This window comes from Oryzias melastigma, linkage group LG5, assembly GCF_002922805.2.
Source record: "Oryzias melastigma strain HK-1 linkage group LG5, ASM292280v2, whole genome shotgun sequence".
Classification (NCBI taxonomy): domain Eukaryota; kingdom Metazoa; phylum Chordata; class Actinopteri; order Beloniformes; family Adrianichthyidae; genus Oryzias; species Oryzias melastigma.
The window spans coordinates 31,311,761-31,326,945 of record NC_050516.1 but is presented as its reverse complement, the minus strand read 5'-3'; the positions used below and the strand labels follow the sequence as shown (position 1 = coordinate 31,326,945).

General features: G+C 39.6%; 1 protein-coding gene across 1 annotated transcript; it reads right to left on the bottom strand.

Annotated features, from left to right (window-relative positions):
- Window positions 1-326: 326 nt before the first annotated feature.
- On the bottom strand, window positions 327-14,825 carry LOC112145808 (basic proline-rich protein). Its single transcript, XM_024271280.2, has 5 exons — window positions 14,599-14,825; window positions 11,882-11,970; window positions 5,112-5,202; window positions 1,055-3,131; window positions 327-974 (listed from the first exon to the last, which is right to left on the bottom strand). Exons 1-5 carry the CDS (start codon window positions 14,675-14,677, stop codon window positions 878-880), a joined length of 2,433 nt encoding a protein of 810 aa, XP_024127048.1. The 5' UTR covers window positions 14,678-14,825; the 3' UTR covers window positions 327-877.
- Window positions 14,826-15,185: the final 360 nt, after the last annotated feature.

The following is a 15,185-nucleotide window of genomic DNA, read 5'->3' as shown; positions in this document are numbered from 1 at the left end:
TTCAGTAATTAGGCTCTGCATATTTAAAGAACTCTGCTACAGCCCTCAGTGTCGCCTCGTTTTGTTTCCTGCTTGTTCTTCCTGAGCTCTGTAAGTTTGTTTTGTATGGCTTTTGTAAATAAAAGCCCTGGGACTCTGCCTCTGATGTGCTTGTGACTTTTTCCCACATCTGGGTTTCCTCCTGCTTACCCAGCTGTGACAGAAATACTCAGAAATGCAATTCAAAGCTTTCATTTCCCTTTTATATGTCCTTCTTTATGATGAAATTGGTATAAGAACATGTTAAAAACAGCAAAAAGAGGATTTTCATTGGAGTGGGTCTTTAGAGGCAACAAGTAGGTTTGAATTTTTAGAATAGCATAAAGAATGCAGAAGTTATGTCTGCAGAAAGTTTGGATTTGAATGGTAGAAATTGCAACAGTTTTGTTGAATTGCAGAAAAACAAAAAAATTGCAGAAGTTAAAAGCAGACAAAAAACGTCCAGAGGAATAAGAAGAAAAAGAAAAAGAATGATAAAGAAGAACAGTAGTTTGCAGTAGATTAGTAGGTTTGCAGTAGAACAGTAGATTACTTTACACAATCAAACTAATAAACACAATAATGTTCATAAAACTATTTTTATTAACTATCATACAAGCTCAAATATACATGTATAGCTACATTTATTTAAAAAAGCCACTGCAGAAGAGCAACATGAAGCTTCAGATCAGTAAATGTGAGGAACAGATTTGTGTCAGAAAACTTAAATATCACACATGTAACAGCAGAAGGACGTTTAGTCATGAGACTGTACATTATTGTATTTTACATTTACAACCCTACAATACCTCTACACAGCACATGATTTAAGAAAATGAAAAGCTCACTCGGGAGGTCCCTAAGTGTCCCCGTTAGTAACGAGTGTTATGGGCTGTTTGGTTCCAGGCCGGATGTTGAAGGTCTTGCCGTACTGCTGTTTGAACTGCGGCCCGTTGCTGTGAGGGGAAAACAAACAGAGTGAACATCAACAAACATACGAGCAGCTGATTGTTAGTTTGAGGGCTGCCATTCTTACCTGGTAGGAGCTTTGCTGCTCTGGTATTTTTTCACCACTTTGTTCTCCAGCTCCTTCATGTCCAGAGTAGTTGCTTTGCCGGGAACAGGGGTGCTTTGGTTCTGGGGCTTGGCTCTGGCCACTACAGGGATCTTTTTGTCGTCCTCATTTGGACTGGTGACCCAGTCGTCGGTGGGCTCGGCCATCTTCACCGGGGTCATCTTCTGGTCCATCTCCAACATCTTCCTTTGTAATATGCTGACTAGAGTTGCCTGGCTGGGAGACTGAGCGGTCGGGAGCTGACTGTGCTCCAGTTTGGGCTTTGTCTGGACTTGAGGCTTTGGTTTGACGTGTTTGTCAGGACGTGGGAGCGTTGGAGGAGGAGGAGGTGCTGGATTTGCAGGAGGTGCAGTGTTTGGAGGAGGTGGTGGATTTGCAGAGGGAGCAGTTTTTGGAGGAGGTGGTGGATTTCCAGGAGGTGCAGTGTTTGGAGGAGGTGGTGGATTTGCAGAGGGAGCAGTTTTGGAAGGAGGTGGTGGATTTGCAGGAGGTGCAGTGTTTGGAGGAGGTGGTGGATTTGCAGAGGGAGCAGTTTTGGAAGGAGGTCCGGGGACTGGGGTTGGAGAAGCCACAACTGATGTATTTTTCTTCACTGGTGGATCAGGTGGGCAAACAGCAGGGGGAGGCTGGGTTACATCGCTGAAATCATCAAACTCTGGGGGCGGGGGCAGCAGGGGGATATTCAGCTCCTCGGTTGGGGGGTCTGCGGGGTCGAGGGCTGGACTCGGCTTCTGCTCAGGTAACACCGGTGAAGATGCTGTGGGTCTGTTGGGGGCCGGAGTGGACGAAGGCACAAGTTCCCGGAATGGCGCAGGACTTTTGGGTTTTTCTGGAGTCTGAATTTGTGCAGGCTTTGTCCTGTCCAACACTCTCACAGGAGCTGGAGAAGACGATTCCGCTGCTGGGGTGACAGTGAAGGACCCTGAAGGGGAGGAGCTCCGGTGAGAGCTGGACGCCTCGCTCTTGGTGCTGCTCTCCCGTGACAAAGGCTGACTTGTTCGGAGTCTCTCTCTTTCCTTGGCTGCTTGTAGGAGAGCTAATGGAGACAATGAAGATGAGGAGGAGTTCTCTCGTGCTCCTGGGATTTCATTGGCCTTCAGATTCCGGAGTTTACGATCCAGGATTGGACTGACATGGCGGCTTTGATTTGGACCGGTCTGAAGCTGAACGTTGGTCACTCGCTGAAGCTTTGGAGACTCCGGCGGTTTAGGGGTCTCGGACTGACTCGACACGGTGTTTGTTTTGGGCTCCTTGTGAGTCTCAGGCAGAGGAGCCTGAGGCGGGATGGGTTCTAACTTCTTCTCCTCATCTTTAGGAACTGGTTTGGTGGGGGGTGTCGCGACTGCGGGGGCCTTTTTGTCTCCACTCACAAGCACAGTAACGGGGGCTCCAGATTCAGGGTCCTCAAGGATCAGCATGTGCTTGGGCTTAGTAGCGCTGTGATCCTCACTGTCTTTGAGAAACGTGGTCTTTGGAATGTCATAAACCTTGGCAGTGGTTTGGGGATTGAAGGTGGAGACGGTGGCTGTGCGGTGGGGGGGTGTTGGTGCAGGAGTGTGCGGTGGGGAGTCGAAGCTGAAGGCCGACGATGTTCTTAAAGGTTTCGGAGGCGGAGTCTTGAACGACTTGTGTTGCCTCTCTGCAGGCGGCTGTGGTGAGACGAGTGGTGGATCCTTTGAAATGGGGACAGAGGGAGGTCTAGAAGATGAAGAGCCAGTGGAGCTGGTGGATGGAGGCTTCGGTGGGGCCATGGGAGGTGGCTTTAGGAGGGACAAATCCTCCTCCTTCGTGGCTGGTGGAGTGAAAGGAGGGTTTGGTGCAGGCATTGACGGAGGTTGAAGGGCTGCCATGTCCAGAGTGTTGAGGTCGCCCAGAAAGTCGGGTGGAGGCGGGACGAAAACATTAGGAGGAGCTGGAGGTGCCACAGAAGGAGGAGGAGGTGGAGGTGCCATTGATGGAGGAGGAGGAACAAATGCTTCACTCGGGGAGAGAGAAGGTCCGGACAGAACCGACCCGTTGGGCATCTGATCTTTGGTCACTAAAGGAAACAAACAAAAAAAAACTGAATGAAGGACGAGAAATGTTTTGTGTGATGTGGTTAAAGTTCTTTTGTGGAAATGGTGGTAAAAGTTGAAAGCAAAAAATCAAAAGACGAAACTTTTTAAAAAGTAAAAATAAAATCAGTATGGCCCGCCCCCACCCAAGCCACTCCCCTTTGATCCAACCTCACTTTATGAGCTGCTACTAGATGCACATTATTCTCTCCCTCTTCTTCTCCAGTCACCCTAGTCAGAACTGCCCTAGTCAGAACTGCACGAGCCAAATTGATGAAAAAAAAAACTTTGTTTCAGAATGGCAGCTTATTTGTAGTTTTTTCTCCATAGCAACCATTTCATTTTTTGGTCGCCTAGGGATGACAAACACATTTATTTAAGTTTTAGAAGAATTGGCAAAAGTAACATTTCTGATTTCCTTGGCAACCATTCTTTTTTTTGGCAACGATTCTTGCTCTGATGAATTCTAACATCTTCTTTTTGATCCTAATTTTTTTTAAGATATTTTTTCTTTATCGCAAGTTATTCAAGTTATAAACTGACCATTGGAAGCCTCAGTAAAAGCATGTGGTGTCTGCTGGCCCCACCTCCAACGTTTACAAAATGGGGGCAGACAAACAGGCAGCCATGGCGGCGGGCTTTAGCCTCATTTCGCGAGGGCCCCAGGTAAGGCATATTCTATGGGTGACGTCAACACCCTGTTTAATCCAGTAAATAATACACATCAATGTTTTTTTGTCAACCCCACCCACATTCATAATAGAATTGTATCATATGTTATGATGTTTAGTTCAGCTTGAGCCAGTGACTCATATATTAGATTTTCACAACATTACTGTAAAAAATGTGCCAGCCACAGGGAAACGCCACTTTTCAAGCTCGCCACCCTAACAAAATCAACAACTTCTAATTCCTATATTTTTTCTCAAGTAGCTTCCCAAAGAAGCTCGCAGAGTTAGAAGCTGATAGATCAAAATCGTAGGAGTTTTTTAAATTTCTAAAAGATTCTAAAGAGTCAATGAGAGGTCAATGAAGCAACCGTTGTGGTTGAAGACCTAACCTGGTGGTATGTGGGGGGAATTTGGTGGAAATGGCTCAAACAAAACATTTTTTTTCTCATATTGTGAAAAAAACTGATACATTTCACACTTTACCACAAAATTTCCATCAAGTCTTAAGTCTGGGACATCTAAATATATTTTTTAGAATATTTTTAGTTATTTCTTTAATTAGAGATTTGTGATATTTTCTGAAGGTGGCTCTGTCTCCTCCTCTGGTCACCGACTTGGCTGACTCTCATTTGCCAATCACCCACAAGATAACTTAAGCACTCCACAGAGCCTCGCTGTGTGCGAAGTATTGTTTGTACCACCCTGTCTGCATTACTGAGCGTTTCTATCTGGACCTGACCCTCTGTTTCTGACCCTGCTTTATCCTTGATTGATTGCTGCCTGCCCTGACCCTCACCTGAACTCCGACAGCTCTAGTCTTTTCTTGGATGATCCCATGCTCATGAACGACTTTTGCCTGTCTGACCCTGATTTAGCTTTGTGCTACATGAGCGCACATTTTGGTGAGTTTATGAGTATGTAGTGGGATTCACATTTTCCCTGAAAGTCATCGTAAAAAAGAAGAATAGCTAAAAAAACATCCGGTCCTTGCAGTCAGTAACTGTTGTGGGACATGATAAAACCAAAAAATGATTAAAAAACATTAATTTAAGCTTTAAAAATAAAATGATTCTTTTTTTTTATTTACTGCAGTTGGGACACTTTCAGGGCGGATATTAAGCCTGGCCAAACATTTACCCGACCTGAATGATTCTCCCCTCTGATAGCTGTGATCCATCAGCAGAGTCTGACTACAAGGACCATAAATGACCTCAGCCTTTCCAAAGACACGGATGACTGCCTTGCAGGCACCATAAACCTAAAGTAAACACTGAGGGTTAGCAGGACGGTTACCTGAGCCGTTGACCTTAGGACCGCTGGCAGGGGGCAGGACAGGGACGGTGGGAGTTGGGACGGCGAATCCGTGAAAACTTTCCATCGAGGACTGTGAGGAAGACACAAGACATTGTCGGAAGAAGAAGCAGACGTGAAACAAAACTCAACAGAACGTCATTATAAAAGAGAACATTCTGTTGTACAACATTTGCTGTTTTTTTTTCCAAGTTTTAGCTGGCAAGGCTTTTCTCCGGAGGCTACCCAACCAGTTTTCAGGTATTGCAGCACTTGGTGTTCCTCCAGACTGTGATGCATCACCAGAGTAAAGAGAAGTAAAAGGTGCTGCCAAAGTCTCAGAAACGGCCTTTCACCATGAAGTCGTCTCTGACCTAATCTGCCAGGTCCGTTAAAACAAATCTGTAGGTGGAGTAAATGCACGGTCACATTATTTGGCCATGAGCAACAATTGTTGAATGGACGGATCCACCTATGTTGTCTCCGAGTCACTGGCTGTCACTTGGAGACCTGCGTGTTTGTGTGCACAACTCTACGTGTGCGAGCCAGAGGGGAAAAAATGCGACTGACATCTTAATGAAGCCAAACCCATCAAACATAAACACAGACTGTTGACACAAGAAAGATCCTCATGGTTGAGCTGCATATTTGCTGCTTGAAAAACCCTTCAATGTCTTCTCACTGCAAAGGGCTTCATGTAGAGCTGCCACGATTAGTCGACAAATCGACTAATAAAATAGTCGACGACCAACTTAATAATCAATTAGTCGTTACTTTATATTATTGGTATATGGAGTCAGAGTGTAGTAAAGTTGAACAAAGTTGTGAGCGTTCAGCATCAAAAAAATCACTTTAATATTTGAGTCAGTGAGACCAAAACTTTTTCTTTTGTGAAAAATAGTTCCTTGTTTCAGACGCCGAGCTCATTTATTTGTGTGAATGCTTAGTAAAAATTCACACTATAGTGATTCTCCTGCTCTTTTCCGTATGTTTTCGGCAAAACTCAATCACGCTTTCAAGAATTTTAGCAATCTTGGAATCAAAACGTTCACCTCGTTCAGGACATTACTGCTTGTATTTTTGGTGTTCATAAACTTTATATTTTTTTAAATATTGAGCAAAATATGCCCCATAGAAATGAATGAGAAAGTCTTCAAATTTAGAAATTTTAAGTAGATTAGCAACAAACCTTTCAATCTATTCATGAGATTTGTTTTAATCTTTTATATATATATATATAAAAAAGGAGTTTACCTAATATTTTAGCCACATGCTAACGTTTTTGGCTAATTTGTTATCTACTGAGGTTTTAGAGGCTAATTTAGAGTTTAGCGTCTATATTAGCAACAAGCTAACATTTTTGACTAATTTAGTTTTCTGAGGAAATTTAGGCTATTTTGGAGTTTAGCTAGTATTAAAGCAATGTGCTAGCTTTTTGGCTAATTTGTCAACTTCTGAAGTTTTTTATGCACATTTATGGTTTTAGCTAATATTTTAACAACATGCTAACATTTTTTGGTTAATTTGTTATCTATTGAGGTTTTATAGGCCAATTTAGAGTTTAGCTTCTATATTAGCAACATGCTAACTTTTATAAACTAATTTGGTTTAAAGAGGAATTTTAGGCTATTTTAGAGTTTAGCTAGTATTAAAGCAATGTGCTAGCTTTTTAGCTAATTTGATATCTAATTGGGCTTTTTTGGATTTTAGCTAATAATTTAGCAAAATAACGTTTTTTATGTTATCACATGATCACCTTATCAGCTTGATGCACCAGGGTGGGACACCAGCCCCAACGCAGGAGCAATAGTATAGATAGATGGATGGATAATGTTTTTAGTTAATTTTGCTTATTGAGAAGTTATAGGCTGAAGTTTAGCTAGTATTTAAGCAATGTGCTAGCTATTTTTTTGGCTAATTTGGCATCTGCTGAGTGTTTTTATACTAATTTGTAGTTTAGCTAATATTTTAGCAACAAATTTTTTTGACTGATTTAGTTTACTGGAGTTGAGCTTCTTTTTTACCAATATGCTAACGTTCTTTTTTTTTTTTTTTTACTTATTTAGTTTCCGGGGGCGCTAATTTAGAATTTAGCTGCTAATTTAACGAAATGCTAACGTTTTTTACTAATTTAGTTTACTGAGGAATTTCATGCTACTTTTAAGTTTAGTTAAGCAACAAGCTGACTTTTTTTTGCTAATTTGGCATCTACTAAGGTTTTTTGGGCTCATTTTAAGTTCAGTACATATTTAAGGAACACATTAAATATTTTGCAAAATTGGCATGTGTTAGGATTTTTTTAAGCAATTTTACTACAAATTTTTCAGAAATTATGTCAACTTCAGCGCTCTTTTATACTAATTAAATTTCCAGTCTTCTGGCAAATTTAACATTTTGCAAGTTCAGTAAATCCCTGAAGCAATTAAAGCAAATTGCTTCGACATTTTTAGCATAAAGCTTCAGCATCTTCTTTGAGCAACAAGCATTCACTCTAGCATTATCACAGGTAATGCAAATTTTCTAGTTTAATCTTGTTTTAATACCAAAAACTAGTGAAGGACAGAAGCTGCACGATTCATTAAAAGTTTAATAAACTATCATCTTCTTTGTCTTTATTATTAGTTAGTTTAAAGCTAATGATGGTTAAGATTTGTGCTTTACATCCACTTTGCATACGACCTGATTAGTCGACTAATCAGAAAAAATAATCACTGATTTGTCGACTATTAAAATAATCGTTTGTGGCAGCACTAGCTTCATGTCAACAAAATTATTATTAATTATTTCATTTGCAGTTTATTTTGTTACCTTGCGACTGGAATGAACAATATGTGCTGCAGCAACTTCATATTTGCTGCATAAACCTCCACGGTGTCGACGATCATTTTAACGTTAACAAAGTCCATCGACACTAGTGTCTACTGTGATCACGCCCCACATGACACCAGCTTGGCTAATAATGCCACTCACTTCTCAAAGCCCTGCACCGCAGCCCGAGGGCGTGGCGCCGAGGAGTGTGTGATCTAGTTTGGCTTAATCTGCCTTTTCTCTTCGCTGTGACTCACTTTCTGTGGTGGTGCAGTCACAGCCGTCCTGCCCATGAGCTGCTGGGCGTGCCACGTCCACATGCCACAGAAACACTCCCAGACAACAAGGTGTGTGAACGCCAGAGAGCAGATGAGGTGTTGGTTCACACCTGACGGGATAATGGGAGGCCTGTCACCTTTTATGGATTGGTTAACCTTTTGTTTTGGGAAAATCAGTGACTGAATAGTTGTGGCTGCCGCACAAATGTAGTGAAGTTGAGCTTGCAGTGGGAGACTTTATTGATGACTTTACGAGATTAACAACTTACGGTTAACGAATTCATATTTATTAATCGCACTTCATGGAGCAGCAGTCCTTCGCATTAAAAAACTGTTGTTTTTTTTACCATTTATACCATGGTTATTTATAAAAAATAATAAATATTCAATCAGTTTTTAGTACTTTATAGTCTTGTTGTTTTTGGTTAAGGTCGCTTTTTCACAAAAAGCGGACTATTTAAACCGTGGTCAGGCGCGTTGTCACGGTAACACGACAAGCGTCACCGAGGCTCGACTGCAGCAACAAAAGAAAGAAATATAAATGCTGATCATCACGATAGAAAGTTCAGCTCTTTTTTTCTAGAAGATGAAAGAAAATGTACTTTTAAAGCAGCGTGCGCAGTGACATAGAGTAGTGACCAGAATTTTATTTTTTTTTTGTTCAGGTCTGCAGGTTTGTTTCTTATGGCTGTACGCCAACATCTCTACATTCTTGGAGTAATACTGTAGACGTAAAAGTCTTTAGAGTTCTGCTCATCTTACTGGTGAATTGTCTCATGCTCACAAATGACACTTTTGGAATATTTGAGTGAACACTTGATAGATTTAAACATTTCAGACAATGATGGAAACATTTCTCTGTGGCCTATTTTTGGTCAAAAGCTGCATTTTGTTATCCAATTTTCATATAAAACATTGTGATTCATAGTGTTTGATCACAACACAAAATTATAGATAAAATAAATAAAATAAAATCAATGTGCTAAACGTACAGTTTTGTGTGTACATTTAATTTTGTGATTATTCGCACATAAAAAATGGTCGACAAATACTTAAAAAAAAAAGAACACACATCAGGATTAATTTTAAACTGTTGATATTTTCCCAAATTTCCAGATTTCTCAAAAATTGGGATTAATCTTTAATTACGATTAATTTTTAATCGCAATATCCCCCAAATTTCCCAAAAACGATTTCAATAAATCACGATAACTGCGATTTCAAAAATTAATTGAGATTAATTTTTCCCAGTTTGCGATTATTAATTAATTTTAATCGATTCCCGGCCCTACTTTTTATCTTTACATTGTAAACTGGCACTTCTTGGAGTAACTGGCAATATAATCAGGGTGTATATAGCAGCAAAAGTTCCTGAGAAACAGCTTTGTAAAGATCTTTTTTGAGCTGTGTCACACTTTCTTCACACGGACCTGCTCTTATTGCAAGAAAATCAGGCACATGTGGGATGATGAGAAGGAAATAAGATGACTTCCCAAAGCTCAAGTTCTATCGGAAAACTTCCCATTTTGTGAGTCTTCACGCAGGTAATTTGAGGAGAAATACTTTTCTGTATTCCCTCCGTGAAGTTTCACAAAGAACTGAGTAAGGCTGCCAACTTCCTGAATAGATTCCAAACAATTGCGATGTAAAAGATATTAGATATGTATAGAAAAATGTATCAGGCAACTGCAGTATTGTTTGAAAACCACATATATGAACAAAATTATGTTGGTTAAAAGGTATAAAATCAATCAAGAAGTAAATCATGGATTCCTGGCAAACTGCAGTTTCTTTTGTCGTCTTTGTCTTTTTATGTTCATGCGATGCAAACAAAAAGACGTCCAATCATAAGCTTCTTTTAAGTCAATACCTGAATACATTTCTCTGTCGAATGTCATACATTGTTATTTATAGCTTCAAATGCTGTACGAATAAGAAATATCTAGGTTATGTCCGAAGTTCCTCCCTAACCCCTAATTACTAAAAAACTATATAGTGAGGGACTATCTGGTGTCCTGGATTTGAAAAACAATTCGGACACCATGCTCACTACTTTGTTTCGTTTTTCTAGACACCGCATATGACATCACCAATTTCACTGAGTCAAAATCGAATAAAAACAAACATTTCACAACGTTTATTTGTAACTCCACTGTGTTCTGATGATGAAACTGTGGATGGTTTATTCAAAAATTACATTTAAACAAGTTTTTTTGTTTGAAATTTTTCGACTGCAATGCATTGTGGTCTATATTCGCTAATCTAATGAGGATCGATGCATGCTAGTTTTTCGCAAAGACTTTTTGGAAATTTCGAGTGCACTTGATTTTAAAATTTGTAGACTTGGACAGCACTAGAAAAAGGCGAACGTACTACATCAGAGGTGTCAAAACTCAATCGCACAAGGGGCCAAAATCTAAAACACACCTTCAGTCGCAGGACGAACAGGATAAAGATTTATTGAACTCACTAAAAGTAACATTTTAAAACTTTAAAAGTGTAACTTTTTAACTTAATTATGAACTAAATATATAGCTTTACCTGCAATAATGCTAATGTGAATGCTGTAAGCTGAATTTGGCTGCTGAAGATGCTGAAATTGATAGCTAAAATCACTGAAGCTGATAACTGAAAACGCTGAAGCTGATAGCTATAAACTATTAGCTAAATACCAAATTAGCCTAAAAACTAAAAAAAAAACTTGTGTTATCCAAAACAGCTAGCATGTAGCTGAGCAAATAGCTAAACTTCAAAATACCCAGAAAAACTTAAAAATAGCCTAAATTAGCAAAAAGAGCTAGCATGTAAATATTAGCCTAACTCCAAAATAGTCTAAAAACTTTAAAAAGAAAAGACTAAATTAGCTAAAACAGCTAGCATTTAGAAAAATATAAGCTAAACTTCAAAACAGCATAAAAACTAAAACTGAAAAACCCTAGAATAGCCAAAACAGCTAGCATGTAGCTGAAACATTAGCTAACCCCCAAAACAGCCTAAAAAAAATTAAAAAGAAGAGCCTAAATTAGCCAAAACTGCTAGCATGTAGCTGTAATATTAGCTAAACTCCAAAATTGCCTAAAAAAATCGTAATAAAGGCCAAAATAGTCCAAAAAGCTAGCAGAATGCCAATTTTTAAAACTTTAAAACCATAACCTTTTAATATAATAATGAATATTAAAAATGCAGGAATATCAATAAGGAATAATTTAACTTAAACCTTAAATAACTTTCAGTATTTTACTCTCCATAAAAATATATTTTGACTAAATTATACAAGTTAGAAATGCGCACAAGATAACATCGGGCCATTAATAACAATAAAATAAAATGATCTGGAGGGCCGGATAGAATTACGCACTACATTTGACTGTTTTTCGCAAAAGAATCGAAATTTATGGTATCGCCAAAAAGTTAGCTGAATCCTTTATGTATCGAATCGTGTGAGAGGGAAAGATAGAAACCCCAACTGATCAGTCTAAACAAACAAACAAAAAAAAAAAAAATCAGGATTCAAATTTACTCAAAATTGATATTTTTCTTTATGGAACTAAAGGTTTTACACTGAAAACTGAGTGCAGTTATCTTCCGCTAATACAAGATTTAGCGACAAGCTAGTTCTTTATTAATCAATAATTATAGATAAATAGAACTTTGTTACCACAGCTTAAGAGATAAACATGTACTCACAGGGAGATGCTTGACTGTGGGTCTGGCCCGAACACTGGCCATCCCCGACTCGGGTATTGCAGAAGGAGCTAGCCACAACTCCACGTTATCTAAGGAGAAGATTGGAATGATACATTTCTTCAATGAGCTCTTTGAGATGATCAGTTTCTTGGCTGTGGTTGGAGTTCACTTCTGACCTCAGGAGTTGGACAAGCAGACGGCGATTCAGTGTTTTTATGCAATATTTAAGACTTTAACACCTGAGGTGTCGAACATACTATAACTTTTTAACATGATCAGCGTAATTCCAGTAGATTCTGAACTTTTCTCCTTCAGAATCTACTGGAATTACACTGATCGTGTCATCAATTAAAAAAATTACAGTCAGTTTTGGCCATTTAGTCAGATTAAATCTACTAAACTTGACTGGAACTGATGTAATCTATGGTCACAGGACTTGACTGGAGGGAAAAAAATAAAAGCGAGAAAGTTTTCTGTTCTGTCCTTCAGTGTCTTTGTTCATTAACTGAGTGAGAAGCACTCAGTCTCTGAGAACTTCCTCTGGCTACACTTTCACAAACCAAAATGGATGCCAGAAAGCAGAGAGTTTTTCCTGTATCCCTGGGATATCGCTGCTGTGACGCTTTCAAACACTGAAAATGCAAGGTTGTGGCTCCATATGACTAATCTGGGGTGTCAAACCAGTCTCACCAAATGACTTGTTTCCCTATTGTACCACATCCTGATTTAAATAGACAAATGTTTGTCATTTGGAAATTTTGCATAGCAATTGGTCTTGTCACCAGTAGAAACAAAACTATTCAAACGACTTAAACCAAAGGAAGAATACCTCAAAGCGGCGTTAAGACTAAGCTCCATTCTATTTACCTCAGATATAAATCTCGGTTTACACTAAAACTCTACGAAATCATTTCAAAGAAACAACAAATGGGCTGAATTAATATGTGCAATATGTTATACGATGGAGATCTATTTGTATCTTAATCGCAAGATTCAGAGACCTGACAAGGACTCTGGAAATCTGTGGATAGACTAAACCAGGTGTCCTAAACTGGCGGCCCGTGGGCCATTTGCGGCCCCCAAGTCGATATTTTGCGCCTTAAAATGAAAGTTCAAGGTCTACTAGACAATATTTTCTGTGTGACCACACTTCTTTGATGATAAATGTTTATTTGCTTTGCAGTGTCTTAGCTTTAAACTTTACATTTGCTATTGTCGTTGGATCTGATCGTCAGAAAAGTCCTTAGCAACAGTTGCTAGCGTCGTTAGCTCATGTCGTTTTACAGGACATCCAGAAGACATTGATTAGTAGTACATAGACATGAACAAATGTTCAATAAACATCTTCAGTAGACATAGACAATGGACCAAAGACATAGACCAGGGATCTCAAACTGGTGGCCCACGGGCCATTTACGGCCCCCAAGTCAATAATTTGCAGCCCCTGTCTTAATATGACAGTTCAATGTCTACTAAGCAATTTCTTGTGATAGTTTGTACTTACTTTGTGATGTTTCAGCTTTAAACTTAAAACTTTGCATTTGCGATTGTCGTTGCACCAGAAAAGTCCTTAGCAACAGTTGCTAGCGTTGTTAGCTCATGTCGTTTCACAGGACACGTAGAAGATATTGATTAATGGGAACATAGACATGAACAAATGTTCAATAAACTTGTTCAGTAGACATAGACAATGGACCAAAGACATAGACCAGGGGTCTCAAACTGGCGGCCCGCGGGCCATTTGCGGCCCCCAAGTCAATATTTTGCGGCCCCTGCCTGAAAATGAAAATTCAATGTCTACTTCAAGCGCTTCTGCATGTCCACGCTTCTAAATGATAAATGTGTTTGCTTTGTGATGTTTTAGCTTAAAATTTTGCATTTGCTATTGTCGTTGGATCAGAAGAATCCTTAGCAACCGTTGCTAGCATCGTTTGCTCGTGTCGTTTCACGGGACACGCAGAAGACATTGCTTAGTAGTACATAGACATGAACAAATGTTCTATAAATTTCTTCCGTAGACATAGTCAATGGACCAAAGATATAGACGGTGATCTTAAAAACATATTTTTGGCACTAATGGAACCCCGTACGGCCCCGCCTCGGCCAGATTTAACCTTCAGCGGCCCCAAATAAATGGAGTTTGAGAACTCTGGTCAAAAGAGACCAGAAGCAGCATGAGAACATCTCACTTTACAATAACAATCGCAGATAAGACCTTCAACATGAAAAGAAAAGCTAATTTTGTGTAAGAAATATCAATATTTTTTCAAAAACTAAAATCTGAAGTAAATCCTACTATAATACTCCTACAAAGAAAGATTATGTTGATTTTTTTAAGTAATGCTCCAAACCATTTAAACATTTAAACAGATATTAGATTTTTTCAGTTTTTATGGTACAAATAATACACTTATTTTCCATATAAAACTGTAATTGACACATCAATTACCAGGGAACAACTACATTATATGGATATTCTGGGATGTTCAGTTTATTTAGTAAAAACTACATGAGTATTCTGATGAACTTTTATTTAAAACATTTTTTTTGTTAGATTAGTTGGTTCTTTTAAAGCAAAAACATGTGTAACCAGCATTTCTAAGCGTAAACTGAGCTGCTGTGAACAGCTGTTCATGTCAACAGCAAGTGCAAAGGTCGTCCTGAAGACATTCTGTTCATTCCTGCTCGTCCTTACAGTAAACCTGCTCCGCTCTCACCTCGGTCCTCCACCTCCACGCTGGGGCCGAACAGGGACTCGCTCTTCCGGCCCAGAAGGTTCAGCGACCTTTTCTTCATCGTTGCTCTTCTGGTTTGTCTTCTCCTGCAGATCAAAGACTCATCGTCTGGGGCAGGTAAATCCGGAGAAACACGCAGGTGAGAGTTCTCTGCGGCAGGTGCAGGTGCGCCGCACTGCAGGTGGACCTGCTCCAAATGACAAGAAGCTCAACACTTTCCAGGACAGGCACAGGAAATGGAGAAGCTCCGCCCTACAGGGATACATGCACCTCCCCCCAGCGAGCAGCAGGTGAGGCCTGGACTCACCTTTCACATTCCAGCACAGGTGTCACCTGCAGAGCTCCGAACACTCCGTTACTCCAAGGAGGGTTTCTGCACGTCTGTGCACAATCATTCAAGTTTTCTTGCTTTGAGTAACACAAGGAAGTAAAATATACTGTTTTTAAAGTAATTTTAAACACAAAGATCAGATGTTTCAAAATAAAGACTTGTAAATATTCATTTTAGAGTTTCAAATAATAATTTATGGTTGATGATGCAATTCAGATCCTTTTGGTTCATGTTGAAC

Bases quoted from the DNA above. Each gene is read 5' to 3' on its own strand.
- LOC112145808 (XM_024271280.2), bottom strand. From the start codon at position 14,677: ATGAAGAAAAGGTCGCTGAACCTTCTGGGCCGGAAGAGCGAGTCCCTG. The intron at 11,971-14,598 runs GTGAGAGCGGAG...TCTTCTCCTTAG, and splicing joins CGTGGAGGTGGAGGACCGAG to ATAACGTGGAGTTGTGGCTA. The intron at 975-1,054 runs GTAAGAATGGCA...TTCCCCTCACAG, and splicing joins AGCAGCAAAGCTCCTACCAG to CAACGGGCCGCAGTTCAAAC.